The following is a 27,925-nucleotide window of genomic DNA, read 5'->3' as shown; positions in this document are numbered from 1 at the left end:
CCCTTTCTGTTCCTCAAATCTGCTGAGCTCAGGCTGAGACTTCGGCCCTCTCCTGGGAAGCTCCTGCCAGCCCTCCGCACACTGCCAGCGCCTGCTCCTCCTCTGGGTCTCTGCTTTAAGGACACCCTTCCTGCCCACCTGCCTAAGGTCAGCACCTCTTATTCAGAATCTCAGGCCCTTCCTTGATGGTTTTCTTTGCAACCCTGAGAACAACGTGCAACTATTTTATTCGCTTGTATGTTTACTTGGGTTTTGTTTGTCTTTGTATGTGTTTTTCTCTGTCTTTCTCCTTTATTAGAAGGAAACTGAATGGGCATCTTGAGAGCAGGAGACCTGTTTGTTTCTGCTGTATCCCCAGTAGTTCACAGAGGCTTGAGCGTAGCAAGTGCTCAATGTGTATAAAATGTCTCAAAAATATGTATACATGCACTGTGAATCATTATAAAGGTCATGATTATTCAAATACATTTCATTTTCAAAACTGAATTATCAGCTAGTAAAGTATGTGTACATTTTGGGGGGCACCCTGTATTTGTTTCATGAATGAAAACAGAAACAGACATCAGAACATAGGACCTGGAGGGCTGATTGTACCCCATCACAGATGACCTGGTGGGCCCCTTTCAAACTGCTTGATCGGTCTAAATGGGTAAAATCCCCCAAACTTGAATCCTTCTCCTTTCCATACAATTCAGTTGATCCCTGAATTACTTCTACATTCTTTTCCTATTCTTGTGTGGCTGTCTTAGACCATGACTCTGAAGACATTTAATGTTATCTCATGTGATCCTGAACTCTTTCTTATGCCTTTGTCTGGCTTGGCCCCAACTTTGAAGTCATGCTCGTGAAAAAGCCCTACACTTCTTCCAAGGGCTCAGTGCCCAGCTGTGGAGCAAGGCAAGTGAGATGTACTGTGGAGAAGAGGGGGACACAGGGGACTCTGGAAGAACAAAGAAACAGAGCCTTGTCCTGAGGAAGAGCAGGTATGACAGGGGAGTGTTGAAACACAACTCTCTATTGCACATCTTCCATGGATCCAGGTTCTCTCTCCTATTATCTCAATTAATGCTCACCACAGTCCTGTGGTGTTGATGATTTTTTCACTATTTTGTTATTAAGAGCACAGTCAGGCACAACATAATGATGTTTCAGTCAAGGGCCCACTGCATAAACCACAGTGATCCCATAAGATTATAATAGAACTGAACACTTTTTTTTTTCACTGTGGATATTTTTCCTATTGATTTTTAGAGAGAGTGGAAGGGAGAGGTGGGGGCGGGGGGAGAGAGAGAGAGATTTATGTGAGAGACACATGGATTGGTTACCTTCTGCATGCACCCCAACTGGGGCCAGGGATCAAACCTGCAACCCAGGTACATGCCCTTGACCGGGAAGCGAACCTGTGACCCTTCGGTGCACAGGATGATGCTCTATCCACTGACATTTTCTTTTTTATATATATATATTTTTTATTGATTTCAGAGAGGAAGGGAAAGGGACAGAGAGATAGAAACATCAATGATGAGAGAGAATCATTGATTGGCTGCCTCCTGCATGCTCCCCACTGGGGTTCGAGCCTGCAATCTGGGCATATGTCCTGACTGGGAATCGAACCGGTGACCTCTTGGTTCCTGGGTCAATGCTCAACCGCTGAGCTACACCCAACTGGGCAAAACTGAACATTTTCTATGGCCTAGACTCTAGGCCCTAGAGACATATTAGCTGTGGTAAATTCACATTGCAACACCTTACAATTGCCTACAGTGTTCGTTACAGTCACATGCTGTGCAGGTTTGTAGCCCAGGAACAATAGGCTCTACCAGAGAGCCTAGGGCTGCAGTGGGCTATACCCCTGGGTTTGTGTATGTGCACTCTGTGATGTTGGCACAATGAAGAAATCGCCTAGTGATGCATTTCTCAGAAGCTATCCCCATTGTTAAGCAGCACATGAGTGTAACAGAAAACCATGAACTTCTGCAATACGTAGGCTTGGTGGCACATTATTAATCTCCTTTAATGGCCAAATCTCAGCTTTGGGGCTGAGAAATGGGTAGATTTAGTGGCTGATGACCAATTGTAGAGAAAAGTGGCCAGAATGGGTAGGTGTGACTCTTGACACAGACCACATTATCCACTATAGCAGTGATGGCGAACCTTTTGAGCTCGGCGTGTCAGCATTTTGAAAAACCCTAACTTAACTCTGGTGCCGTGTCACATATAGAAATTTTTTGATATTTGCAACCATAGTAAAACAAAGACTTATATTTTTGATATTTATTTTATATATTTAAATGCCATTTAACAAAGAAAAATCAACCAAAAAAATGAGTTCAAGTGTCACCTCTGACACGCGTGTCATAGGTTCGCCATCACTGTACTACAGGGTCCTTGGGCCAGTTACTTAAGTTTCCTCATCTTTATTATGGGGATGATAACTAGAGTTCCTATGAATATCAAGTGGTGAAGATGTATCTTGATATATTCACAAAATAAAATGATTTTGTGCTTGGCACATAATAGGCACCCAATAAATCACAGCTTTTCAAAATGAAGACATTTGCCCAATATCCTCATAGTGTGGCCTAGAATTTGGTGACCTCTTGCTCCAGGAGATCCCAAGCGTATTTTCTATACAGGCTGCACTTGCCACATGTGAGCTCTTCTAGAACAGGGACGATGCTGCCTACCTCCTTGGTCTAGTGACCTATACAAACTAGTGAGTGGTTATTTCTCACACACTAGTCTCTTGAAATAAGACAGCACTTATTATGCAGAAATTGAGTGTTCTGCTGCATAGTATGTGTGAATGTTAGTAGACTAGGCAAATACCCTTTTGAGATAAGCACCCAGGATCCCTTTCCACTACCTTCCACCTCCAGGAACAACACCTTCTGCACACATGTCTAACCAGGAAGAAGATAAAACAAAGTTTCAGTGATGTGAGTCATTCGAATTTTATGTTCAAACACATGAAAGAAAATACAACTCATTAGAGTCACACTGAGGAACGAACGACATTTTAACCTCAGCTAAACTAACACATTGCTTTGTCCACAACCAGAAACAATTAAGCTTTTTATATACAGTAGTGCATGACTATGTGCCTATCTAATGATCCATTAAGTGATTCATTCCCTCTCCATCCCTCTGCTCATTTCCTAAGAACTGCCATTTCCTATTTCTCTGTTAAATCCATTCTCTCCTTTCCATCCCTGCCCGGCCCTCTTCATCCTGCACTCTCTATGGCAATGATGGCGAACCTATGACACGTGTGTCAGAGGGGACACGCGAACTCATTTTTTTGGTTGATTTTTCTTTGTTAAATGGCATTTAAATATATAAAATAAATATCAAAAATATAAGTCTTTGTTTTACTATGGTTGCAAATATCAAAAAATTTCTATAGGTGACATGGCACCAGAGTTAAGTTAGGGTTTTTCAAAATGCTGACACGCCGAGCTCAAAAGGTTCGCCATCACTGCTCTATGGAGTTACCCCTGGAGGGAGCTCCCTGATGTCAGTCTGGCCTTTTAGAATTCAGGCTCCACACTGGCACCAGACAGGTGGCTCCAAAATGCTAGTGGCCATGTCCCTGCTCTTCCCCTAACCCTTCAATATCTTCCCTTGTTCACCCCATCAGCTTTGAACAAAAGCCCCAGTAACCTGGCAAGAGGAAGGTTGGATATCTCTTTAGCATTGTTGAGACTTAACTAAGACCAGCTGCCCAGTTCTTACTTTAAAACATGTTTCAAGTCCTGGCCAGTGTTCTCAGTGGTTAGAGCGTCAGCCCATGCACCAAAGAGTTGCAGGTTCAATCCCTAGCCCCAGTCTGGGTGTGCGTGGAAGGAAGGCAACCAATTGTTGTGTCTCTCTCACATTGATGTCTCTCTCTCTCTCTCTCTCTCTCTCTCTCCCTCCCTCCCTCCCTCCCTTTCACTCTCTCTAAAAATCAATGGAAAAAATATCCTCTGGTGAGGGTTAACAAAAAACAAACAACAAAAAGGCATGTTTCGCCCTAACCAGTTTGGCTCAGTGGATAGAGCGTCGGCCTGCGGACTCAAGGGTCCCAGGTTTGATTCCAGTCAAGGGCTTGTACCTTGGTTGCGGGCACATCCCCAGCGGGAAGTGTGCCGGAGGCAGCTGATCGATGTTTCTCTCTCATTGATGTTTCTAACTCTATCACTCTCCCTTCCTCTCTGTAAAAAATCAATAAAATTGATTTTTAAAAAAGGCATGTTTCAAGAACCTTAAATACCTTATGAAGTAAATGAATTATAGAAATCCTAAATAAATATACAGGCTTTGTACCCTCATAAAATGTGTTTTTGCCCAATCCTGAATAAATTTTGCTGTCTTTGGGAGAGATGTTATCAGCCAAAGGTCACATAAAATAAATGCAATTAGACAAAATGCAGCGTCAACATTCTTAAATACAGAAGCATTGGCCCCATTTAGGCAATAAAAACCATTTTGGCAAGATTCCTTTCCTGCAGGCCCACCTCTTAGCTTTCCCCACCCCTAACTCCACCCTTGGTGATTATAACCCCAGGCCGAACAACAGAGCAGTTAGTTCAGTGTTCCTCGGCCTCCCAGTGATTGACCTCGCTGCTGTTCTTACAGTTAACCTTTGTGTCGTAAGTATTTTTGCAATACAGATTGCTTTTCCATTTTGCAAATCTTTTGTCTTTTCTCCTATCCTCTTTGAAAAGAAAAAAAATTAATAAATAAAAAAATATAGAACAAATAAAATCTTACCATGTAACTAGCATAAGCTAAGGGAGAATTGAATAGTAGGAGTAAACTCTAGGGTAATCTTAAAAACCCACATGTCTGCACCATGCAGGTGTCTTTTAAATTCAGTTTGGCAGGAGTGATTCTTTTTTTTTTTTTTTAATATATTTTATTGATTTTTTACAGAGAGGAAGGGAGAGAGATAGAGAGTCAGAAATAGCAATGAGAGAGAAACATCAATCAGCTGCCTCCTGCACATCTCCCACTGGGGAGATACATGCCCTTGACCGGAATCAAACCTGGGACCTTTCAGTCCGCAGGCCGACGCTCTATCCACTGAGCCAAACCGGTTTCGGCAGGAGTGATTCTTAAGTCTGTGAATATCGTGACTTTTTCTTTAAAATGTGCCACTAGAAAACCCTTTCTTTAAGAAGAAAAAATAATGTTTTTAATCATTGAAGAAGAAATCATTGTATCACCTTTAAGACTGGAGTGTTTAAACAGAATATTCTAAATTCCTTCTAGGAAGTTTCTCTCTCTCTCTTTTTTTTTCACTTTTGTTGTTGTTGTTTTTTATTTATCGTTATTGTTGAAAGTATTACAGATGTCCCCTTTCCTCCCCATTGACCCACTCCCACCCCATCCCCAGGCCTTCACCCCACTATTGTCTGTGTCCATGTATTATGCCTATATGCATGTAAGTTCTTTGGTTGATCTCTTCTCTTCCCTCAGTCCCTTCCCTCTGAGAATCCTCAGTCTGTTCATGCTTCCATGTCTCTGGATCTGTTTTGTTTGTCAGATTATTTTGTTCATTAGATTCCATATATAAGTGAGATCATGTGATACTTGTCTTTCTCTGACTGGCTTCTCTCTTATTTTGTAATGGGTTTCAAGATTTGCTGTTGGAATTGGTTTTGCTGAGGGAGGGGCACGATATTACATCTGTAGGCCTGCTATGCTGTTGATACAACCTGCTACTAGATATGCTAAGCATGGGGTAGAGCCAAGCCCTCTGCAAGTTCAGGAGTTGGTGATACTTTTTGGGGTCCCTCTCTGCTGAGCTCCTGTTGGAGACAAAGAGTTTCAAGAAAGATATGAAGAGAGAAACAGAATAAAGACAAGACTTGAGTCTGGGGTAATAAATAATTGCTTAAATGAGCAATCTGATTTTAGTTGAGGGTTTTCAGTATACTTGCATATAAACTGGGACTTTTAAGGTAACTCAAAATATTCATTCACTCAACCAATAGTATTTTAACTATTAATTATACAAATAGAAATAAATTGTAGGATGAGCTAGAAGAATGCAAATTAAACTTTCTTAGAAAAAAAAAATCTCTCTCCTTTACGCCAACTCAAGAGTCATGGTAGGGGTATCAACTAATCAGATAATAATTCTAAGCTAAAGCACAATGATTGGATACACTACTTTTTAAGAGAGATGAGTACTTGCATCCCAATCTAACAAACAGCAAGAGAAGCAGCCTTCTCTGCACTGTAGGAGAAATGGTTTTACTGCCACATTTGGGAGTATCCTCATGAAAATACGGTCCCGCACACAAACTAAATGGAAGGACGTACATCAAAGTGTCAATAGTGGTTTGGTTTGTATGGTGGATTTACTAGAGATTTTTTCTTCTGATATTTTTGTGATTTTTTTTTTTTTTAGATTGTCTTCATTAACCATGTTATTTTGACTAAATTTTTAAAGTTATACATGTTTGGGGTGAAACTATTTTTATATAAAAGACTTAAGCTCCACATCTTCAATACTCAAATCCTCATTTTAGATAAACTTCCTTCAATACAGTGATTCTCTATCCTCCTTGCACCCTGGAATCTCCAGGGAGGCATTAAAAATGTTAATTCCAAGGCCACTAACCCCCTCCAACCAGACCAATGGATCAGAATCCCAATGGAGCCAAGTGGTTGGTATTTTTAAAAGGTGAACTCATTACATTATCTAAGGTTCCATATTGTAATTCTTTTACCTCTGCTAACCAGAAAGTTACATTTCTTAAAATTAGACTCCACTGGGCTTCACTGGATTCCTTTGTTGCCACAGTGGGTGGGGTTTGTTAACATCTGATATGAAAGGTTTCGGGCTCTGCGGTGTGGAACCTCGGGACTTTGATCAGTCTCATGTAATTCATAAGTGCCTGCACAAAATGTACTGCTTAACAACACACTATCAGCTTGTTCTAAATGGATCACGTAATATCAATTGTAGCCTGTGTTGGCTAATTTGGTTTTCTAAATTTTCCCACTGGTCACCTGCTCATGAGGTTTTAGTACTGGTTTCTGAGGAAAACAAAGGCTTTCCTACAGGTATGCCTTTAGCTGGTCTCCACGTTGAATTAGGACAGCCATTAATTCGCTCACCTCCATGCTACTAGGGTGGCCTTCTGTGTTGTCCTGGTTGCATCTTTTAATTGTTATAACAATGCATTTGCCTTATGTGCCTTTTCTTCTGCCTACCTGCTCCTGTGAATAATAAGCTGCCCTAGTTGGGAATCTGAACTAGGTTCTTGCCAAAGACTTCTAATTCAGCCTCACTGCTGTCCAATTCTTATCAAACCCCAGCTGGTGAAAACATTGTTCACGGAGGATTGTCAAAGAATATGCATCCAAGTGTTTCTCTTAATTGCATCGACTTATCTTGTGCTTGATTTAACCTCATGCTGTTTTTGTACAGTTGCGTGCTGTATAGGTTTGTAGCCTAGGGGCAGGAGGCCATACTGTGGAGCGTAGGTATACAGTCGGCTGTCTCACTAGGTTTGTGTAAGAGCGCTCTGTGATGTTCAATGAACCTCCTCATGATGCATTTCTCAGAATGTATCCCCATCATTAAGCAGCACATGACTGTACAGCTTCCTGTAGCTTTCTCAGTAACCTGGAAGAAGGAAGGTAGGATACTGCCATTGCCATTTAGAGAAAAGGCACAGAAGTAGCCACATATCACTGCTATGGTTAGAGCCCGTGTCCTAACCCCAAGCTCAGTAGGCTTTCCACCACATCATAAAAATAATGAGCAAGTTCAGAGGAGGGAGAGAGGCAAATCCAACTTGGAGGATTAGAAATGGCTTCATGGAGAAGGTGGCATTTGAGATGAGATGTGAACAGGTAAAGAGGGAAACAGGAGGGAAGAACTCACAGTAGAAACAGTATAGAATGGTGAGGAATCTGGTCTGACCAATTATAAAAAAAAATGGTAATCAAAGGACTGAAAAAACAGAGGCCAAGCCTAGAGGGTTTGCGTGTGAAAGTGTAGTCTTTCCCGAGAACCACAGGTCCCTGACACCAGATCAGCACATCCTATATAATAAAAGCCCAATATGCTAAGTGTCTGACCGTTTGTTCAACCATTCGGCCAGTTGCTATGATGTGCACTGACCACCAGCGGGTAGACACTCCGACTGGTAGGTTAGCTTGCTGCTGGGGTCCGGCCTATTGGGACTGCATGAGACGGGCCGGACACTCCCTAGAGCACTCCTGCGGTCCCCCCCTCCACCCAGTTGGCCAACTTTCTGTGTCCCTCCTCAGCCCCGATCGTGCACCAGTGGGGGTCCCTTGGCCTGGCCTTCACCCTCTCAAAATCCAGGACCCCTCGGGGGATGTCAGAGAACTGGTTCCAACCAAGGGACCCCACCAGTGTATGAATTCATGCACCGGGCCTCTAGTTATAAGATAAAAGTAGAGAAGCCTAATGAATTAGGTCACCAGAGAGATTAGCAATAGTAGAATGGCAATGGAAAGATGGAAGGACCCAATTTATCATGTGTTTATCTCCACCTTTACCCCTCATTAAACATTTTAGTGAACCAAGTACCCTTTACTTTCTTGATAAAAGGAAGGTTACTGGACTTTCCTGTGTCAGAAAAATTCTCAGTCTTGCAGTATCAAAAACACAAATACTACTGAGAGAGCTTCTCATGTAAGCATTATCAAGAATGAGCACAATTGGTTACATGAGGGGAAATGTTTTAGAAGTACCATTTTGTTTATAGAAATCATTTCACTTAAATTAGAAAATGCCATACCTTCAACTAAGCATAATCTTTTTAAAAATTTCTTTATAACAGAGTTTTCATTGTTTTGACAAAATTTCAGAAATGACATTGTAGGAGAGGAAAATAATTTTCCCTCTACCATTCTAAGATCTTGGCTGGTTCCCTGTAACCAAAGACAGATTAACAAGAGAAAACACAAACAAACTTATTAATACATATATCTCTTATAGATACCTTCAGAAATGACTAACTGTCAGAGCTGGCTTAGAATTCAGGCTTAAACAGCTCCTTGAGTTTTCCTTCCTTTATCCAGGAATAAACAATTGTGTGTTCCTAAAGGAAATACTCTTACAATGAGTTAGATAGAAATCAATCATTGCTGCCCAGCTGGTGTGGCTCAGTGGTTGAGCATCGACCTATGAACCAGGAGGTCATGGCTCAATTCCTAGTCTCCCAGTTGGGGCACATGCCCAGGTTGCAAGCTTGATCCTCAGGAGGGGGCATGCAGGAGGCAGCCGATGGATGATTCTCTCTCATCATTGATCTTCCAATCTCTCTCTTCTTCTCCCTCCCTATCTCTGAAAATCAATAAAAACATATTTTTTTAAAAAAAGAAAGAAAGTAATCATTGCCAATATTTGGGTTCTTTGGCCTCTGATCACTATTAGAGGAGTGAGAGAGTGCTTCCTGTACAAGCTAAGGAGGCTGCATTGTTTTTGGCTTCTCCCGACCACTTCCCATTCCTGTAACCATGGGGAGCAGTTATCCTCTGCTCCCACGTTGGTAACTAATACGACAGTCATTCTCCCAACCCTCCAGATAAAATACAGATGCCCAGAGAAATTTGAATGTCAAGTAAAGAACAAATAATTTTTAAATGTAAGTATGTCTAAAATTTTGCATGAGACATACTTATTCAAATTTAACTGAATATCCCGTTAAATATTTCTTTTTCCTACATATGGCAAGTCTATTTAATCATTTAACCATAATTTCTGTTTTTCTCAGTCTTAAACCTAGGCTCCTGTTTCCCAGGTTCTTTAGCAACCTATGGGTAGAAAAAAGATGTTGGCATTACAAAGTATCAGCAAGGATGTGCAGCAACTAGAACTCTCATATATTACTGATGGAAGTGGAAATTGGTACCACTACTTCAGAATACTATTTAGCACTATTTACTAACCCTAGGACCCAGCAGTCTACCCCTGGGTATAAACATAACAAATACATACATAGTCCACTTGAAGATATGTACAAGAATATCCATAGCAGCACTATGCTATTTGTAATAGTCCAAACTGAAAGGAATACAATGGTAGAGTGGATAAAAAAAAATTGTGGTATATCTATATAATAGGGTATTATATGGCAATAAGAATGAATGAATTAGCCCTGGACAGTGTGGCTCAGTTGGTTGGGAGTCATCCGTGCACCAAACAGTTGCTGGTTCCATTCCCAGTCAGGGCACATGCCCAGGTTGTGGGCTCGATCCCCGGTAGGGGGAGTGCAAGAGGCAGCCCATCGATGTTTCACTCTCACATTGATGTTTCTCTCTGTCTCTCCCTCTCCCTTCCTCTCTCTCTAAAAATCAATTTTTAAAAAAAGAATGAATGAATTATTGCTACATCTAACATGGTTGGATCTCACAATCATAATATTGAGCAAAAGAAGCCAGACACAGAAAAATAAATAATGTATATAACTAGGTAAACACAGGCCAAATGAGCCTCTGGTGTTTGAGGACAGAGGTTGCCTTTGGGCAGAGCGTAAGGCTCCCTAGGAGGGTAAGGAGGGCTCCTGGGTTTCTGGAAATGGCCTAGTCCTTGAGTCAGCTTGTGGTTACAAGAATTGTTCACTTTGTAGAAGCTCATCAATCATGTTTATGACTTCTGCACTTTACTGTATACACAGGGGTGGGCAGAGTAGGTCTACAGTTATAATACAAATAAGTAATACTATCTATACTAATAAAAGGGTAATATGCTAATTAGATCCGGTTGACCAGCCATCTTCCAGATGTCTGACTTCCTTCCAGACAAAGCCATGGTGGTGATGGCCAAGGCAGAGGCAGTTAGGGTCGATCAGGCCAGCAGGGGAGAACAGTTCGGGGTGAGATCAGGCTGGCAGTGGAGGGTAGTTGGGGGTGACCAGACTGATAGGGGACGAGGTTAGGGGTGACCACGCCAGCAAGGGAGGGCAGTTGGGGGCAAAATCAAGCCAACAGGGGAGGGCTGTTAGAGGTGACCAGGCAGGCAGAGGTGGTTAGGGGCAATCAGGCAGGCAGGTGAGTAGTTAGGAGCCTGTGGTCCTGGATTGCAAGAGGGATGTCCGACTGCCAGTTTAGGCCCGATCCCGCAGGGACAAAACCAGCAGTTGGACATTCCCTGAGGGGTCTCAAATTGGAAAAGGTGCAGGTCAGGCTGAGGGAACCACCCTCCTCCCCCCCCTCCCCCCGCACGAAGTTCGTGCACCAGATCTCTAGTAATTAAAAAATAACAATACAAGAATAAACTGTGTTTTGTTTACTCACAGCTGTAGACCTACTTTTGCCCTACCTGTATATTGCTCTTCAATTAAAAGTTTACTTAAAGAGAAAAAAAATGGTAGAACTGGATAGGTTAAACTGTTGACTTGGGAACAGTAAGCAAAAGTAAAAGAGGCAAGCATGGTGGTGGGACTAGCCACAGGACTTGCCACACAGGAGAGGAATTTCAGAGCAGGATGTGAATGAATCCGTGGGGGATCCCGGAGTCACAGAATGATTCCTGAGTTCCAGTGTTTGCATTTTAAACATTTCTGAACTAAGAAGTGACGTGTTAGTGTTCATTCCTCACAGGGACTGCTTTTCAGGCCTATTGTAGACGCGACTTATGCATCTGCTGGGAAACTAGACAACCTTTAAGCTCCATCCTAAAGGTTGATGCTCTCTACACCACGGTTTCTCGCCTCAGCACTGTTGACATTTGGGACTAGAAAACTCTTGGTTGTGGAGGTTGTTCTGTGCTTTGCAGTTCGTTTAGTAGCATCCCTGGTCTCTACCCACTAGATCAAATAGCACCTCACCCCCAGTTATGACACCAAAATGTCTCTAGATATTTCCATACGTCTCCTGGAAGTTACAATTGTCTCTGGCTGAGAACCAGTCCTCTAAACCTGCATTGTGGAACTCTAGGGCAAGTTTTTGAGTGACTGCTTTCAGAATATTAAAAATAATATGTACATATAAACACGTAAATAATTACATAAAAAGAAAGCAAAGTTAGTCACAAACTGTCTAGCTCCCAAAATTTACCTGAGAAGGGACATTCTAGGAAGGCCCTTACCTTTTATTCTTGAGCAGGGCTTGCTCATTTCAACTGGCTAAGAATTGTAATTCCTCATTGGTGGATTCAGTGGAAAGAAGAATAAAGGCTGTGGAGTTCCCCAGAACTGAATTCAAGCCCCGGCCCTGCCACTCTGTCACTTTGGACTTGTGATATGTTTTCTGTTTTTTTCCCTTTCTTCATAGCCTTGCAGAAGAATGACCCACATCTTACAATAGCTAAGACTGTGAAGAAGTACGAGTAGGCAGAGGGATAGTATTGCGTTTCCGCTTTATTTTTTATTTAATAATATTCACAAAGCACTTACATTATGCCAGATATCACTCAAAGGGCTTTTCAAATATTAACTCATTTAGTCCTTCTGACAACTTCAGAAGCTAGGTTCTGTCAATACCCTATTTCACAGATATGGAAACTGAGGCACAGAGGTGCTTTTCCATACCATTAAATCAGGGATAGGCCCTGCTGCTTTGCAGCACTTAGTTTAAAATAGACACAATAGTGCATATGTCAGATTATTTACATGCTATAGGAAACATACTGCTTACTAGACATAGTCTACTGACATATTCTCATCACATTAATACAACAACCCAAAGAGAAAAATCATAATACTCATTTTAAAGATGTTGATACTGAGGCTCAGAGAAGTTAGTTTACTTGTCCAAGGACTTACCGAGGGTGGAAAATGGATTTGAACCCAGGTTTGTTTGTTTCCATGGTTCCTAATTATGGTCTACAGACTCTGGCTAGTCTGTGGGCCAGACACCTGCAGCATTGGCACCAGCTGGGAGCTTGTTTTAAGCCTATGTCAGGTCCCACTCTGGACCTACGGAATCAGGATCTACATTCTTTTTAAAAAATATATATATATTTTATTGATTTTTTACAGAGAGGAAGGGAGAGGGATAGAGAGTTAGAAACATCGATGAGAGAGAAACGTTGATCACCTGCCTCCTGCATACCCCCACTGGGGATGTGCCCGCAACCAAGGCACATGCCCTTGACCAGAATCGAACCTGGGACCCTTGAGTCCGCAGGCCGACGCTCTATCCACCGAGCCAAACCGGTTAGGGCATGAAATCAATAAAAATATATTTTAAAAAAATAAAATAAAAGGATACCTAGGTAAGTCCTGAGCACATTATAATTGAAGAACCACTGATCTCAACTGTGTCTCAGTATAGATCTATCCATGATATACAGGAGTACAAAATCTATCAATAAACACATCCATACACACATACACAGACATTAGACTGTGTCTATAATTACTTCTAAACATTTTACTTTAAGAATGGGAATTTAGCGATTTATAAGCATGTGGCATGAGTCCCTGTGTTAGATCAGGATTTGAATTCATTGAGTTAACAGATACACAGCATGTACTAGGATAGATGTGATTTGCACATATAGCAATTGCAGCATAGGCCCATTCCTGGATTTATATCAGAACTTCTTATTCTAGAAACTTATTCATTAGTTTGTTTGTTTACATCAAACCAGCAAAATTTTATCCTTACTCCAAACTAGTCAACACAACAAAAATGTGTCCAGTACTGTACAGACAGTTATGGAAGGTATGAGGACTGGAAGGATATTTAGGACACTTTGCCCTAAAGTAATTTTTAGCTCTGGGGGTTCTTGAAAAGTACTTGAGCTTGGTTTTCCACTTTGATATATTGGCTAAACTGACTGTGAATGGTTCTACTGATTTTTTTCCTAAAGCATTGTTTTTATTAAAGAAATAATTTTCTTTTAAGAATATAGCCTTGCTGGTACATTTTTCTTTCTTTAATGGTACACACACACACACACACACACACACACAGCAGCTGCAACTCTGTATATTTTTACTATACTGATTTTCCCAGTATATTTTTTAAAGGTAATGAATAATTCAGACTTGAGGTTGGCAGTATAACAGTCAGACTTGAACAACTCATTGCCTGTACATTTTATTCTTATCTGCAACTATTTCCCAGGTAGTAGATTGAGTTCACATCATGTGCCAACTCTGATCAAATGGTAGCAGCATGCTGTACACTGTCAGACAGTGAGGCACTTGTCCTAAGTGACAGAGTGGGAGGACCATGACTTCAGTTCTATGGAACACCAAAGCCTTCATTCTTCTTTCCATTGACATCCACCAACCAGGAATTGCAATTGTCTAGGATTCTAAGATACATCCAGTGGAAATAGATTCCACATTCTGGGATCAATTAGCAATGTCTCCTGTGGGTGTAGGAATGAGCCGTTGATGTGCAGCTGGCTACACTGCAACCCTCCCTCCTGCTCCAAAAAGCTAGTGCCTCTACTGTTATCATGTATTTCCCAGTCTTTCTTTCCCCTAAGCATTTCCCCTCACTATTCCCACACCAAGAATGTTCTACTTGTTGTGCCCAGACAAGAATCCATGACGTTCTATCAGACTTCCAGCGTCTCCAGAACTGGCTGATAATTCTAGTTTTGCAGTTTTGCTAGTCTGGAAAACAAAAAATAAAGAAAACACACACACACACACACACACACACAGACTTGTTCCTAGAACATATGCTTCAACTTCTCCCTCTCAGGACTTTGGATCAGATGCTCCCTTACATGTCCCAGGGGCCCATGGAGATTCTCAGTGCAGACTTGTTTTGATTGAAATTAAATATTACCACTTCCCCTTTGGGTTACACCTGTCCTCTCAGGGCTGTGCAAATGTCTCTGCAGTTTTAGGACTTTTATTTTACCACTGGAAATCCCTACCTAATGATTTTTCCATTTCTTCTCATTCAAATTTCTGTTACGGTACCTCTGGCTTTGTAACTATACTCTATACCAAAATGAAGCCAGTCTTGCTGGATATTAAGATTTTGAATGAATTGTGCCTTTTCTTTTTCTCCTCTTTTAATATGGTTCTGAGAGGAATCATATCAAAAGAGGAAGAGAATTGGAAAAAATACAATTTAGATTTAAAAGCTGTCAGATTAGGCAATGTTACTATTGGGGTCCCCATCATTACTCTCACTTTTTGTATCAACTCCTCCCTTAAGAGGCACTTGGGCACTTATTAAAACTAGAGGCCCGGTGCATGAATTTATGCACAGGTGGGGTCCCTTGGCCTGGTCGGTAATCAAGGCCTATGGGAGGGCTGGCCGGCAGGGGTGGGGGGGGCTGTCGGAGGTTGGCTATGGGAGCGCACTGGCCACCAGAGGGCAGCTCCTGTGTTGGTCAATATGTGTCATAGGATTGGTCAACCGGTCATTCTGATCATTCCAGTTGTTCGGTCATAATGGTCACTTAGGCTTTTATGTATATAGATACAGATTCCTCAATCCCTTTCCAGGCCTATTAAACCTAAATTTCTAGGGATGTATCATTCTTTTTTTAAAATATATTTTTATTGATTTTTTTACAAAGAGGAAGGGAGAGAGATAGAGAGTTAGAAATATCAATGAGAGAGAAACATCGATCAGCTGCCTCCTGCACACCCCTTACTGGGGATGTGCCTGCAACCAAGGTGCATGACCTTGACTGGAATCAAACCTGGGATCCTTCAGTCCGCAGGCCGATGCTCTGTCCACTGAGCCAAACTGGTCAGGGTGGATGTGTCATTCTTAACAAGCTCCTCAGTTATAATACACATGTTAGCTTGCAATATGACAGTAGTGTTCTAAGACAAAATGTCTGTAGACAGAAACCAGTAGAAAATATCTGTTATGTAGAGTATTTTAATTAATAAAACCCAGTTACAACCAGAACTACAAAATACTCCTATACAAAAACTTAAAACTTTGTGCCTTACTCTGCACAACTTTAAATTCACTTGATTAGATGCCGAAACCGTTTTGGCTCAGTGGATAGAGCGTCAGCCTGTGGACTGAAGGGTCCCGGGTTCGATTCCAGTCAGGGGCATATACCTGGGTTGCGGGCACATCCCCAGTAGGAGATGTGCAGGAGGCAGCTGATCGATGTTTCTCTCTCATCGATGTTTCTAACTCTCTGTCTCTCTCCCTTCCTCTCTGTAAAAAATCAGTAAAATATATTTTTTAAAAATTCACTTAATTAGACAAGGCAATACTATCCATTCTCAGGACTTTTAACCATCATGTCTCTGCTAATTCATTCTCTCACAATACTACACATGGATAGGATTCCCTGGTCAACCCTTTGCTACTTTTTCCTGTTGGTTAATAGTCTCTGCTCTACCACATAGCTGAATGTTTTCCTGCATTATCAAGAAAGATATCATTACCCTTTGAAAGACCTTTGGATTCTAGTTAAATATTTACATATACCTTGCAGTTTCAAATCTGATTCTGGGAAGGCTTTGACTGTAATTATATAGCCTCAAGCCAGCTGGTGTCCCCTTTGGGTCATAAAGCAAGTTCTTGGTAACAAGTATTAGAGACACCTTTCTAGGGCAGGTCAAAGTGCCTTGGCTTTATTATTCAAGAGAACTTTGGTCCCTCTTTTAGAGGACTCAGCTGTTGTTGGAAATCAGTTAAATAACAGCCACAGATCTAAGTAGACAGAATCACCCCGGAAGAGGAGCAGGGCATGATGAAAAGCTAAGAGGTGATGAAAGGCCTTCTCAGCTGGTATCTATATTATATGGAACTAATGCTTTTTGGGTTTTGTTTTACAGGCAGTGACCTTTGCAGTGATCCTAAAAAATGAACCCCGTTGTCACGCAGCCAAGGTATGGTGCAGGAGGTTCCACAGTCAGCGACTGGCAAACCGGCTCGTTTGACTGCTGCGCCGACATGGGGATTTGTAAGTGCACACAGCCATTGCTTCTCCTTGACTGCTAGTAACTATGCAGACTATTAGCATAACAAAAACTGTGTTTACTTATCCTTCCATGTGTCACTCTCTAACTCAGAAGTCACAAGCCCTGGGTGGATTTAGCCACCAGGTGTGTTTTGTTTGTCCTGTACATGTTGCGCCTTCTTGATGTACTAATTTTAATATAGTAGCAAACATCAAAAAATCAGATTTCACACAAAAATCCAGCTTTTCGAGCTAGATGTCCAGCTTCTCTTGAAAATGTGGAAAATCTGGAAAGATGAGTCCCCATTCTCACGTGGCAGAGGTCCGTCAGTTACGGCTGAGGATTAGCCAAGCCCTTAAAAAAGGATTCTCGCTCTGCAGTTTGCCATATTTATGTTCACCATCCACTGTTTTGGGGGTTTTCCAACCTACCTCACTCATTTATTTTATCTGCCTGGCCTTGAGTGTGTGGTCCTTGTTTAGATCAATCCTCTTTTTAAATGTCTCACCTCTGTAGTATCACCATGTTCTTTTTTTAAAATATTTTTTTTATTGATTTCAGAGGGGAAGGGAGAGGGAGAGAGAGAGAGAGAAACATCAATGACGAGAGAGAATCATTGATTGACTGCCTCCTGCACGCCCCACACTGGGGATCGAACCTGCAACCCGGGCATGTGCCCTGACTGGGGATCGGGCCGTGATCTCCTGGTTCATAAGTCGACACTCAACTGCTGAGCCACACCAGCCGGGCTCACCATGTTCTTGACATGCTTCTCCAGTTTTCTATTTACCTCTTCCTTTCCTAAGAAGCTGACTATGCTTTCCGGCTTGCAGTGATACTCTTGTGGCTGTCCCATTTCAGCAAGCAGTGTAGAATTTTTATTTTACTGACATAATTATTTTGCATGACCAACCACACTTTTGCATGAGAAAATTGTCCTTATCTCAGAGCCTATTGCCATATGAGCTGCAGGTGCTCTGTGTGGGGCATTTTCCAGTGTCTTTGAGAAACAGTCTCCTTATTTTTAAATTATTTTTATTTTTATTTTTTGGTACATGATGGAGGTTCCAAGTTCATTAGAGATAGCCTTTTGTATAAATCAGTCAAAAAAGACAAAAAAACAAGGACTTTCTTATCTTACTTGGGGAACAGCATTATCAAAACTCCACCTCAGCCCTAGCTGGTTTGGCTCAGTGGATAGAGCGTCAGCCTGCAGACTGAAGGGTCCCAGGTTCAGTTTTGGTCACGGGCACATGACAGGGTTGTGGGCTCGGTCCCCAAAGTGGGGTGTGCAGGAGGCAGCCGATCAGTGATTCTCTCTCATCATTGATGTTTCTATTTCTCTCTCGCCCACTTCCTTCCTCTCTGAAACCAATAAAAATATATTTTTTAAAAAACCCACCTCAGAGCTTTCCAAAATAGACTTTCACTCTCCCCTTTCTCCCCTTTCTGACCCTAAACACCCTCCCAGGTTTTCAGAGGGCTTTTCAGACCTCCTGACACCACAAACGTCCTACACACACATGGCCCCAACGTAAACTAGGGCCGGGAAGAGAGATCAGTTTTACATGCTCAGTTTGACAAGGCAGAAGCCTTTACAATCAAATGTGACCTGATGCTATGACAGGCACATTTCCCCAGTCTCCCGGACAGTCGGGCCCAAAAGCAGTGCATAAGGAGCCAGGGACCACACTGTGTTCTCAGAGGGTCTGAAGGCCAGTTCCCGGGCAAGCACCTATTGGAGAGCAGGTGATCTGGTGGAAACCACGATGACTTGCACTAACTCCCCTATGTGGTTTGACTCTCACTCAGGCCTCTGCGGGACTTTCTTCCCTCTGTGCCTTTCATGTCAGATTGCCTCTGACATGGACGAATGCTGCTTATGTGGAGCATCTGTCGCCATGAGGACCTTGTATCGGACTCGATACGGCATCCCGGTGAGTCACCCCAGGGTCCAGGGGAGGGCTTCAGACCAAGACACCCGAGGGCTTCCCTTTAGTCCATGATTGCCCTCCTCACCTTCATGCCTTGACCTAGTCTTTTCTCCATCACCATCCTAACCTCTAAGGTGATTTACAGGGGCAGTGTGGCTATCTACACCTTTGGGATATATTTATAATAAAATATTTTATTGATCCAGTAGATGTGTCCGAAAAAGTTGCTGGTGGTGAGTAGGTGAGGGGCAGAGGCCAGCACGGGATCCTTAGCCTCTCCTGGCTTTACCCAGAGTCACACGGGCCCTGCAGCCTGCAGGGCGGGTGACGGTTTCTCACAGAGCCTTGGTAAGGAGAGCTCAGGGCATCCTCTCCAAGCTGTCCCGCTTGCCTCATTGGCAACTCATAAGGGAACATTCATTCATGAAAAGGGGACCACTGAGCACCCAGAACCTTGTTAAATCATAGGCTGATGTTCATTATTCAGTGGGGACTTACTGAGTACATAGAACCTGCCAATTACCGTTGCAGATGCTAGAGACATGTCAGTGAACAAAGGAAATCAAAATCCTTGTCTTCATGGAGTTTACATTCTTTTATTTTTTTAAGCCTTTTCAACATAATTTCAGACTTAATGAAAAGTTGCAGAAATGGTACAAAGACTTCCTGAAAACCCTTTGCCCAGATTCCCCAAACAGTAAAAATTTGCCACACTTGTTTTATTTTTCTCTTTACCTTATCTGTTTTTTTCCCCCTGAGTCATTTGAGGGTAGATTACAAACTTGATGCACTATTACATCTTTTTCAGTGTATTTCTTTAAAAAAAGGACATTTTCTTATATAACCATAAAACAATGATCAGAATCAGGAATTTAACATTGATACAATACTAGTAGCTAATCTGTGGATCTTATTTGAACTTTACCAATTATCCCAACACCATCCTTTAGATGAAAATAAAAGCAATCTGGGATCACACATTGCATTCAGTTGTCACACCTCTGTAGTCTCATACAATAAGAAACAGTTTCTCAGTCTTTCTTTGTTCTTCTTCTTTTTTTTTTTTTTTAAGGAACATAGATCAGTAGACTCCCTCAGCTTGGTTTGTCAAATGTTTTCCCATAATTAGGTTGTACACTTTTGGCAGAAACTCCACAGAAGCTGTGCTGTGTTTGCCATACATTGTATCAGGAAGCACATGACATCCATTTACCCCATTATGTGTGATGTTACACTTGGTTAAGATAGTGTCTGCCAGGACCGTCCACTATAAAGTTGCTATTTTCCTCTTTATAATGGACTAGGGCCCAGTGCATGAATTCGTGCACCTTGAAAGGAACTGTGGGCCTCGAGGCTGCGGTGGGCACAGGGGCAGGTCTCAGCCCATCCTCTGTGCTCCCGCCCAGCCCCTCCTGCCACAGTCCTGGGTTCCCTGCCTGCTGGCAGCCCCCCTCCCACCGCCACTCCCACGTGCTGATCACACCAGTCCTGCTCGCACCCGCTGACAGCGCAGAGCGATTGGGGCCAGTGCCAGCAGCAGGGCCGGCGCCGTTAGTGGGTGCAAGAGGTGGCTGCTGCCCCATTCGCCCCTCAGGAGCAAGGGGATATGGAGAAGCCCTCAGGGACAATCAAGGCTGGCAGCCCTTCACACCTGCTGATGGTGCCAAGAGATTGGGACCAGCACAGGGTGTGGGCAGCAGGTGTGAGTGCTGGGCGGGGCCATGGCACATGGGAGCAAAGAATTTTCAGTAATCACCAGAGGCTGCCGTGATGACAGTGACCGGCGCCAAACCTTGGTCTGGCGCCCCCACTCACCTGCTCCACCATCCTGCCACAGCCGACACCCGCCATGTTCCATGCGTGCCCCCTGGTGGTCAGCGTACATCATAGCGACCATTGTTCGGTTGTTCGGTTCTCCCACCGTTCGGTCTATTTGCATATTAGGGTTTTACATATGTAGATAGGATCTTGTAGGGAGATGTAAATGTCCTGTTCTTCATCAAACTTTCACCCACTAGTTCTAACATTCATTGAAGATTCTTGCCTGCATCAGTTATTATTATGACGGTTGCCAATGGCAGAGCTTACACTCTAATGGGAAGAGATAGTTACAATATAACTAAGTAAAAGTAAAATATATAGGATAGTGACGTGCTACAGAGAAAAGGAAAGCAAGGAAGAGGGAGAGTGTTGAAGTTTCTAATTTTAAATAGGGCTGTCCGGAAAGACCTCGGTCAGAAAGGGCCTGAAAAAGGCCCAGGCAGAAGAAAGAGATCGAACCGAGGCCTTGAAGTAGAATTTAGCTGGAATGTTCCGTCCAGAAGCAATTGTGGAGCGGGGGTAGGAATAGAGTGGGGAGGTGTGGAAGAGGAGAAGATGATGCCAGAGCATTAGCAAGGGCCTTGGAGGCGATGAGAACGTTTACTCTGAGTGAACTGGGAAGTCACTGACATGTTCTAAACAAAGACTGATATGATGGGTTCTTGCTCCTGAAAACTTAACCTCTGCCCCACTCATTGCTCCCATGGGGGGAGAGCAAGTTGTTAATCTTCCTAACCTTCCTAATCTTCCTAACCTTCCTAACCCCGCTGATAAAAGGATGCCTTCGCTAGGGTGGTGCAGTAAAGGTCACATAAGATAATGCATGGAAAAGGCTTAGCACAGAGCCTGGAAAGTGATAGTGCTCAATAAATAACAGTTATCATTTTTGTTTTATCTCAGAACATGGCTCAGCTGATTTCCCAGGGCAGGGTTGGGTTCAGGCCTGCCTCCATTTCTCCCCTGTGCTTGCTCAGCACCTGACTCTCAGCACTCCCTGCAGCTCTCATGTGTGCCACTCACAAGGCAGATAACACATGGGAGTTCTTAACTTTGGGACTGAACCGTGGACTTCCTAAGATTACAGGCAAAGTGTCACGTGTTTGTAGTTATGTATATGGGTGTGAGTGGATTTCTCAAAATGGCCCCTAACCCCAAAATGGTATAAGAGAAGGAGCACTTACCTGGAGTCTATATGATAAAAGTTTGGGATTCAGCTCAGCAAATAGCTAATTTTTTTACTCTGGGAAATCATTTGGCGGCATTGGTTTTCTCATCTGTCATGAGAAAGTTGCACAAGATGATTCTAAAGTCACTTCTAGGTCTAGGATTCTATGACAGAATTCTTGGCATACATTAAATAAGTGTATTTATAGACACTGTATCTTCCTCCTTGTAACAGACCTTTAAAATGTTGAGTAAAACCCAGCCGGCATGGCTCAGGAATTGAGCGGTGATCTATGAACCAGGAGGTCAGGGTTCACATTCCCAGTCAGGGCACATTGCAGGCTCGGGTTGCAGGCTCAACCCCCAGTAGGGGGCATGCAAGAGCAGCCAAGCAATAATTCTCTCTCATCACTGATGTTTCTATCTCTCTCTCCATTCCTCTCTGAAATCAATTTATATGTATATAATGGCAAGTAATTCCTAGGACTAATTTATGCTTTCTGCTTTGTTTCCTGTTTACATCTGTGCAAAATCTCCTGGGGCTGCTACAATGCAGCCTCTGACTGATTGGCCCCTCCCGTTGTGGACTAGCCAATACAGCATCCCTTAGGCCAGCGGTTCTCAACCTGTGGGTCACGACGCCTTTGGGGGTCAAACGACCCTTTCACAGGGGTTGCCTAAGACCATCAGAAAACACATATATAATTACACATTGTTTTTGCGATTAATCATTATGCTTTAATTATGTTCAATTTGTAACAATGAAAATACATCCTGCATATCAGATATTTACATTACGATTCATAACAGCAAAATTACAGTTATGAAGTAGCAACGAAAATAATTTTATGGTTTGGGGTCACCACAGCATGAGGAACTGTATTAAAGGGTCGCGGCATTAGGAAGGTTGAGAACCACTGCCTTAGGCCAAGGAGGGCACAGCCTCTGCTGGAGAGAAGGAGAAAGGAAACAGCTAGCATCTGCTGGGATAGGATTTCGACATATAATTGCTCATTTACTACTTAAAAACTTTTTATGGCACCAAGACTGTGGTCTCCACTTTGTAGATATGGAAACCAGGCGTGAGACAGGCTTACGGTCACAGAACATGGAAATGCTGGTTTATTCTAACTCCAAATGTCTGGTTTCTCCCACTTGATCATCCTGCCTGCCTGCGTAGATGTGTGGGCAACCATGTACCACAAGTCATTCATTTATTCGCTCAATCAATGCTTCTGTAAGTGCTGATAACAAGAACCTTTTTAATCAGAGAAGTACTAGTCCAGTTTAACCAAGCAGAGTGGTGAATGCAGTCTTTGTTTCTGGCACCCATTTCCCAAGAAGCTATTCCCCTTAAGGCATTTGTATCCCTTATTATTAACTTCAACATGATGTCAACCTGTAGTTCATTTCCTCTTTCTTTGAAAAAGGAACATTTTTTCTTCTCTATAGTCTCTATATGTATAGTATGAAACAGACTTAGAATCAAGTTGTGTTTTCTATAAGTTTCCCTAGGTTTCTCAGCAAATAATAGTGGGATTTTTTTTCTCCCCTAAAAACTACCTGAGCCTGACCAGTGTAGCTCAGTGGTTGAGCATTGACCCATGAACCAGGAGGTCATGGTTCAATTCCTGGTCAGGGCACATGCCTGGGTTGCAGGCTCGATCCCCAGTAGGTGGCATACAGGAGGCAGCTGATCAATGATTCTCTTTCATCATTCATAATTCTATCTCTCTCTCCCTCTCCCTTACTCTCTCTGAAATCAATGAAAAAAATGCATATATATATGTTTTAAAAACAATCTGAGGTAAATAGACAAGGCATAGAAATACTGTCTCATTACTAATGAGAATGCTTTCTTCTTTGAGGCATAATGGTGGTTTAATGAAGGTTTAAAAGATTTTTAAAAGTAAAAAGTAAATAATGAATTAAAAGCTGAAAAGTACAAGTTCTATGAGGAAAGATTAAAGAAACTGTGGATGATTTATCAGGGAAAAAGAGAAGCCTACAAGACTGAATTATCTTCAGGCTGAATATCTGTTCCTCCCTCTGACAAGGGGCACAACTTTAGACGCGTTTTAACACTGCTGTTCATTCGTCCCCCTTCCCCCACATGCTTACTCTGGTAGATGAGAATCAAAATTACTGCAGCAATAGAAAATTTTTCATAAAAAATAGAGCACTTGCTCTGGCCAGTTTTTCTCAGTGGTTAGAACATTGGCCTGAGGACCAAAGGGTCCCGGGTTCGATTCCCGGTCAAGGGCACATACCTCAGTTGTGGGTTCAATCCCCAGCCCTGGTCAGGGCGTGTGCAGGAGGCAACCAATTGATGTGTTTCTCACACATCGATGTGTTTCTCTTCCCCCGTCCCCCGCCTCCTTCCACTCTGTCTGAAAAATCAACGGAAAATATATCCTTGGGTGAGGATTTAAAAAAAAAAGAATAGAGCACTCATAATCTCAACGTTTAGGAGCTCCTAACCCTTATAAACTCAATCTGCCATAGCTACCGCTTTCTTCCTCATTTTCTCTCTGCTCACACTACAAATTGGGAATTGTATTTACGCAACACTTTTTAAAAAATTTGTGCTATCAAAAAAAATGGAGCTCAAAATTATTTCAATCCATCAAGTCACACCATCATAGAATCTGGTTGTCAGACTAGAGTCCCCTGGATCACCCAGTGCCTCCCGTCCAAAGCAGGGTTCCTCCAAGGGCATCTCTACCAGAGGGTCAGTGAGAGCCCACTTGGACTCTGCCAGAGAGAGGGCCCTCAGAACTTTGAAAGCAGACCATGTATGGCTTTTCCAAACATCATTCGTTCCCTTCTTTCTTTCCCCCCATAATTATATGTCCCTCTCTCACTTCGGACTTTCTCCCTTGCAGAACATGAGAGATGCCAATGAAAATGGCTGAGGGATTCAACATGAGGCTTGGTCTGGCACTGCTCACCAACTATAGAAAAACTGGTGCAGTACACCACTTGCTTTAAAGGGAACCATTCCAGAAAGACCAAGGGCTGCCACCCATTTGCTATGTGATCTTAGCAAGTCTTTTAACTTCTCTGGGTCATCAGAAAAGTGGGGATAATGTCACAGAATCCTCATGACAAGTGACAAAATGTATGTTTTAAAGAGGTTGGAAAAGCTATACAAATGCAGGACATTGTGTGACTATGTTTATAGACTACATGTGGACTCGTGTCTATTTGTGTGTTTTTTTTAACAGGGATCCATTTGCAATGACTTCCTAATGATGATGTGTTTCCCTAACTGCGCCCTTTGTCAACTCAAGAGAGATATTAAAAGAAGAAGAGAAATGAATGCTTTTTAAAGATGTTCGGTATGTTGGTGGGAATTCCTGATTTATGAGTATCAAAATAAAATTTCAAAGCCATCTTTTATTTCCTTGGTACTGTCTCACAGAGACATGAGATACCCTTTAACAGATGGAGGGCAAATGATTTTTAATTGCCAGTCTACACCAATCAGTTGGTAGCCAGCTTTCCAGAGCCTGGATGGAAAGGACTAAGCCTAGTTGCATAGGGATTGTGTGACTTTTTAAAGGTGTCTTCCACAACAGGAGTGGCCATGTGATGCACCAAATAAACCATGACCATCTTAGATACCCCATAACCTAAGGTGGTAGAGATATGTGCATGACCGAATACTCATCTGTCTAAGCCTGGATCTCAGTCACTGCCGCCAACAGTGACCAGCTGAGATGCTATGTTGTGTGAATGTACCTACTTATGTGTTCTTATCAGTACCACAGTATTAAAACAGTAATTCATTCTCCAAGGTGGTAGGAGACTCTTTTGGTCTCTATAAATTATGTATGGACAATTCTCTGAGTTATCCAAAATGCCTGATCACATTTTTAATCTTCTCACTTCTTCCTGTTTCTCTCAGGCAAGAGGGCAGTGGCTTATCCAGTCCCGTCTTTCAATTTCTTCTGCCAATCCCCGTAACATTTGCAGTCAGAGTTTAGCTTTCACATGGAAATGGCTATTCTCTGTAAAAGTCCTTGGTCAGGATGGTGCATTCACATGTATGATTGGTTGATGCTCTCTCTAAACTATGTTCACCTGCAGCACAAAGTAATGTCCTCTTCATGAACCATGCTTCAGTGTGTTTCATTTTTAGTGCCATTTTATTGTCCTTCTGCTTGCTTTATAAATATATTTCATTTTTTGTTAATCCTCATCCGAGGATATTTTTCCATTGATTTTTAGGGAGAGTGGAGGAGAGAGGGAAAGACAGAGAGAAACACTGATGTGAGAGAAACACATCTATTGATTGCCTCCAACTAGGGCCAGGGCCCAAGGAGCCTGCATCCAGGGTACGTGCCCTTGACCGGGATTGAATTTGGGACCCTTTGGTCCACAGGCCAACTCTCTAGGCCAAACAGGCTAGGGCCGTGGTTGGCAAACTGTGGCTCGCAAGCCACATGTGGCTCTTTGGCCCCTTGAGTGTGGCTCTTCCACAAAATACCACGTGCGGGCGCACGTACAGTGCAATTGACACTTCGTGGCCTATGCGCAGAAGCCGGTTTTCGGCCTGGGCGAGTCTATTTTGAAGAAGTACTGTTGATATTTGGTTCTGTTGACTAATGAGTTTGCCGACCACTGGCTAGGGCATGCCTTCTGATTGTTTTAAATGGCTTCCCTCAATGACCAAAGTGCTTAACTTACTTTCAAGCAAAGTCAAGATGGAGAGTTTTCTTATCATTATACCCTCCCTCCTAAGAATTGACTATTATCTCTCTTCCCAAGCAGTGATGCTTTAAAAAAAATAAAGTTTTTATTGATTTGAGAGAGATAGGAAGGGAGAGGGAGAGAGATAAACATTGACCAGAGAGAAACATCAATCAGCTGTCTCCTGCATGCCCCCTACTGGGGATGGAGCCCAAAACCCAGGCAGGTGCTCTGCCCAGGAATCCAATCAGTGACCTCTCAATGCATAGGATGATGCCCAACCAACTGAGCTACATCTGCCAGGGCAACAGGGATGCTTTTCTAAAGGCCTATCTTACCAACCTGGCTCAGAATCTGATGCCAAAGTAGCCCTTAGCCAAAGTAGCCCTTAAGGAATTAGAATGTGGCAGTAGACTGGTCTAGTCATCATGAAAAAGATTGTTTTAGGTTCTCTGCTTTTTAGATACTATGACCTTCACATGTTTGGTGATTCGTTGTCATTTGGTAACAGAAGTGAACTATGGCCGTCTACAGAGCATTCCGTTGGTTGCTCAACCACCTAGCAATAGTGCCTGATACATCGTCGGCATTTAATGTTGTGGATGAAAAAGTGAACACGAGTTTCAGCCAAAAAACAAATTGAATCCCTAACCTAGGAGGCTCATCTAATTCTTAACTGGTGGTCCTGACTCTTCCTAATAAACTGTATTGAACCAGGAGCCATTGTTTGGTGTCGATTTTAAATATGTAGAAATTTGGCAGTACAGTAGGGGTGGAATAGAAGTTTTGATATTTGGAACAAAATCATCTAAAGAAAGATGGGACCAATAAATCCTAATTTTTCATTCATTTGTTCTTTTTTTTTCTTTTTCTTTTTCTCTCTGATTCCTACAGGTAAAATTTCAATTGTGGTGAAAAAAAAATGCTGGAATGGAATGCTGCATTTATTAAGTGCTATCTCACCTCAAATATTATAAATTAATGCAATTAATTATATGGTTTCAAATGGCTTCAAAACATTTTTATTTCCAGTTAATTTTGAAAGAGATATGTTTCCACTGCTATTCTGTAAGATAACTGCCATTAAAAACATTGATTCCCTCAACAGTTCTTGTGTCTTTAAATACTACTTCATGGGAAATTACAGAAATTTTTTAAAAAATGAGCCCAAGGCTGTCAAAGTTGAATGATGGGTAGGTGGAGATTCTTTATTCTACTTTTCTACCTTTATATGTGTTTGAAAATGTCCACAACAAAGGTTTTTAAATGTTGTCAAGTAAAAAGCTTTTATTATTTTGGATTTTCCCTCCACTGGAGGTTGGGCGCTACCCTGTGTGGTCCTTCACTTCAGGCGAGTGTGGTCTCCTCCCGCCGTGACCCCCTGTCCCCTCTCTGCCAGAAGCCCCACTCCTGCCACCCCCACTCCCACCCACTGATGGTGCCAGCCCTGCTTGCACCCACTGATGGCACAGAGCGATTGGGGCC

At 42.5% G+C, this 27,925-nt stretch overlaps 1 protein-coding gene across 3 annotated transcripts; it reads left to right on the top strand.

Moving 5' to 3' along the window:
* The first annotated feature begins 64 nt into the window (after positions 1 to 64).
* On the top strand, positions 65 to 27,562 carry PLAC8 (placenta associated 8). 3 transcript variants are annotated; one of them, XM_036338134.1, is made up of 5 exons: positions 65 to 147; positions 16,701 to 16,828; positions 18,639 to 18,763; positions 24,973 to 25,086; positions 27,335 to 27,562. In XM_036338134.1, the coding sequence occupies exons 2-4, from the start codon at positions 16,729 to 16,731 to the stop codon at positions 25,075 to 25,077; spliced, it is 330 nt and encodes a 109-aa protein (XP_036194027.1). In that variant the 5' UTR covers positions 65 to 147; positions 16,701 to 16,728; the 3' UTR covers positions 25,078 to 25,086; positions 27,335 to 27,562. The 3 variants fall into 3 exon arrangements, with proteins under 3 accessions (XP_036194027.1, XP_036194015.1, XP_036194023.1); XM_036338122.1 differs by lacking the exon at positions 65 to 147 and adding an exon at positions 4,525 to 4,634 and having other exon boundaries at positions 27,335 to 27,561; XM_036338130.1 differs by lacking the exon at positions 65 to 147 and adding an exon at positions 16,481 to 16,630 and having other exon boundaries at positions 27,335 to 27,561.
* The last annotated feature ends 363 nt before the right edge of the window (positions 27,563 to 27,925 follow it).

The sequence above is a fragment of the Myotis myotis genome, unplaced genomic scaffold (assembly GCF_014108235.1).
Source record: "Myotis myotis isolate mMyoMyo1 unplaced genomic scaffold, mMyoMyo1.p scaffold_m19_p_1, whole genome shotgun sequence".
Classification (NCBI taxonomy): Eukaryota; Metazoa; Chordata; class Mammalia; order Chiroptera; family Vespertilionidae; genus Myotis; species Myotis myotis.
The sequence above is the reverse complement of the archived record's forward strand: the minus strand, read 5'-3'. Positions and strand labels throughout refer to the sequence as shown.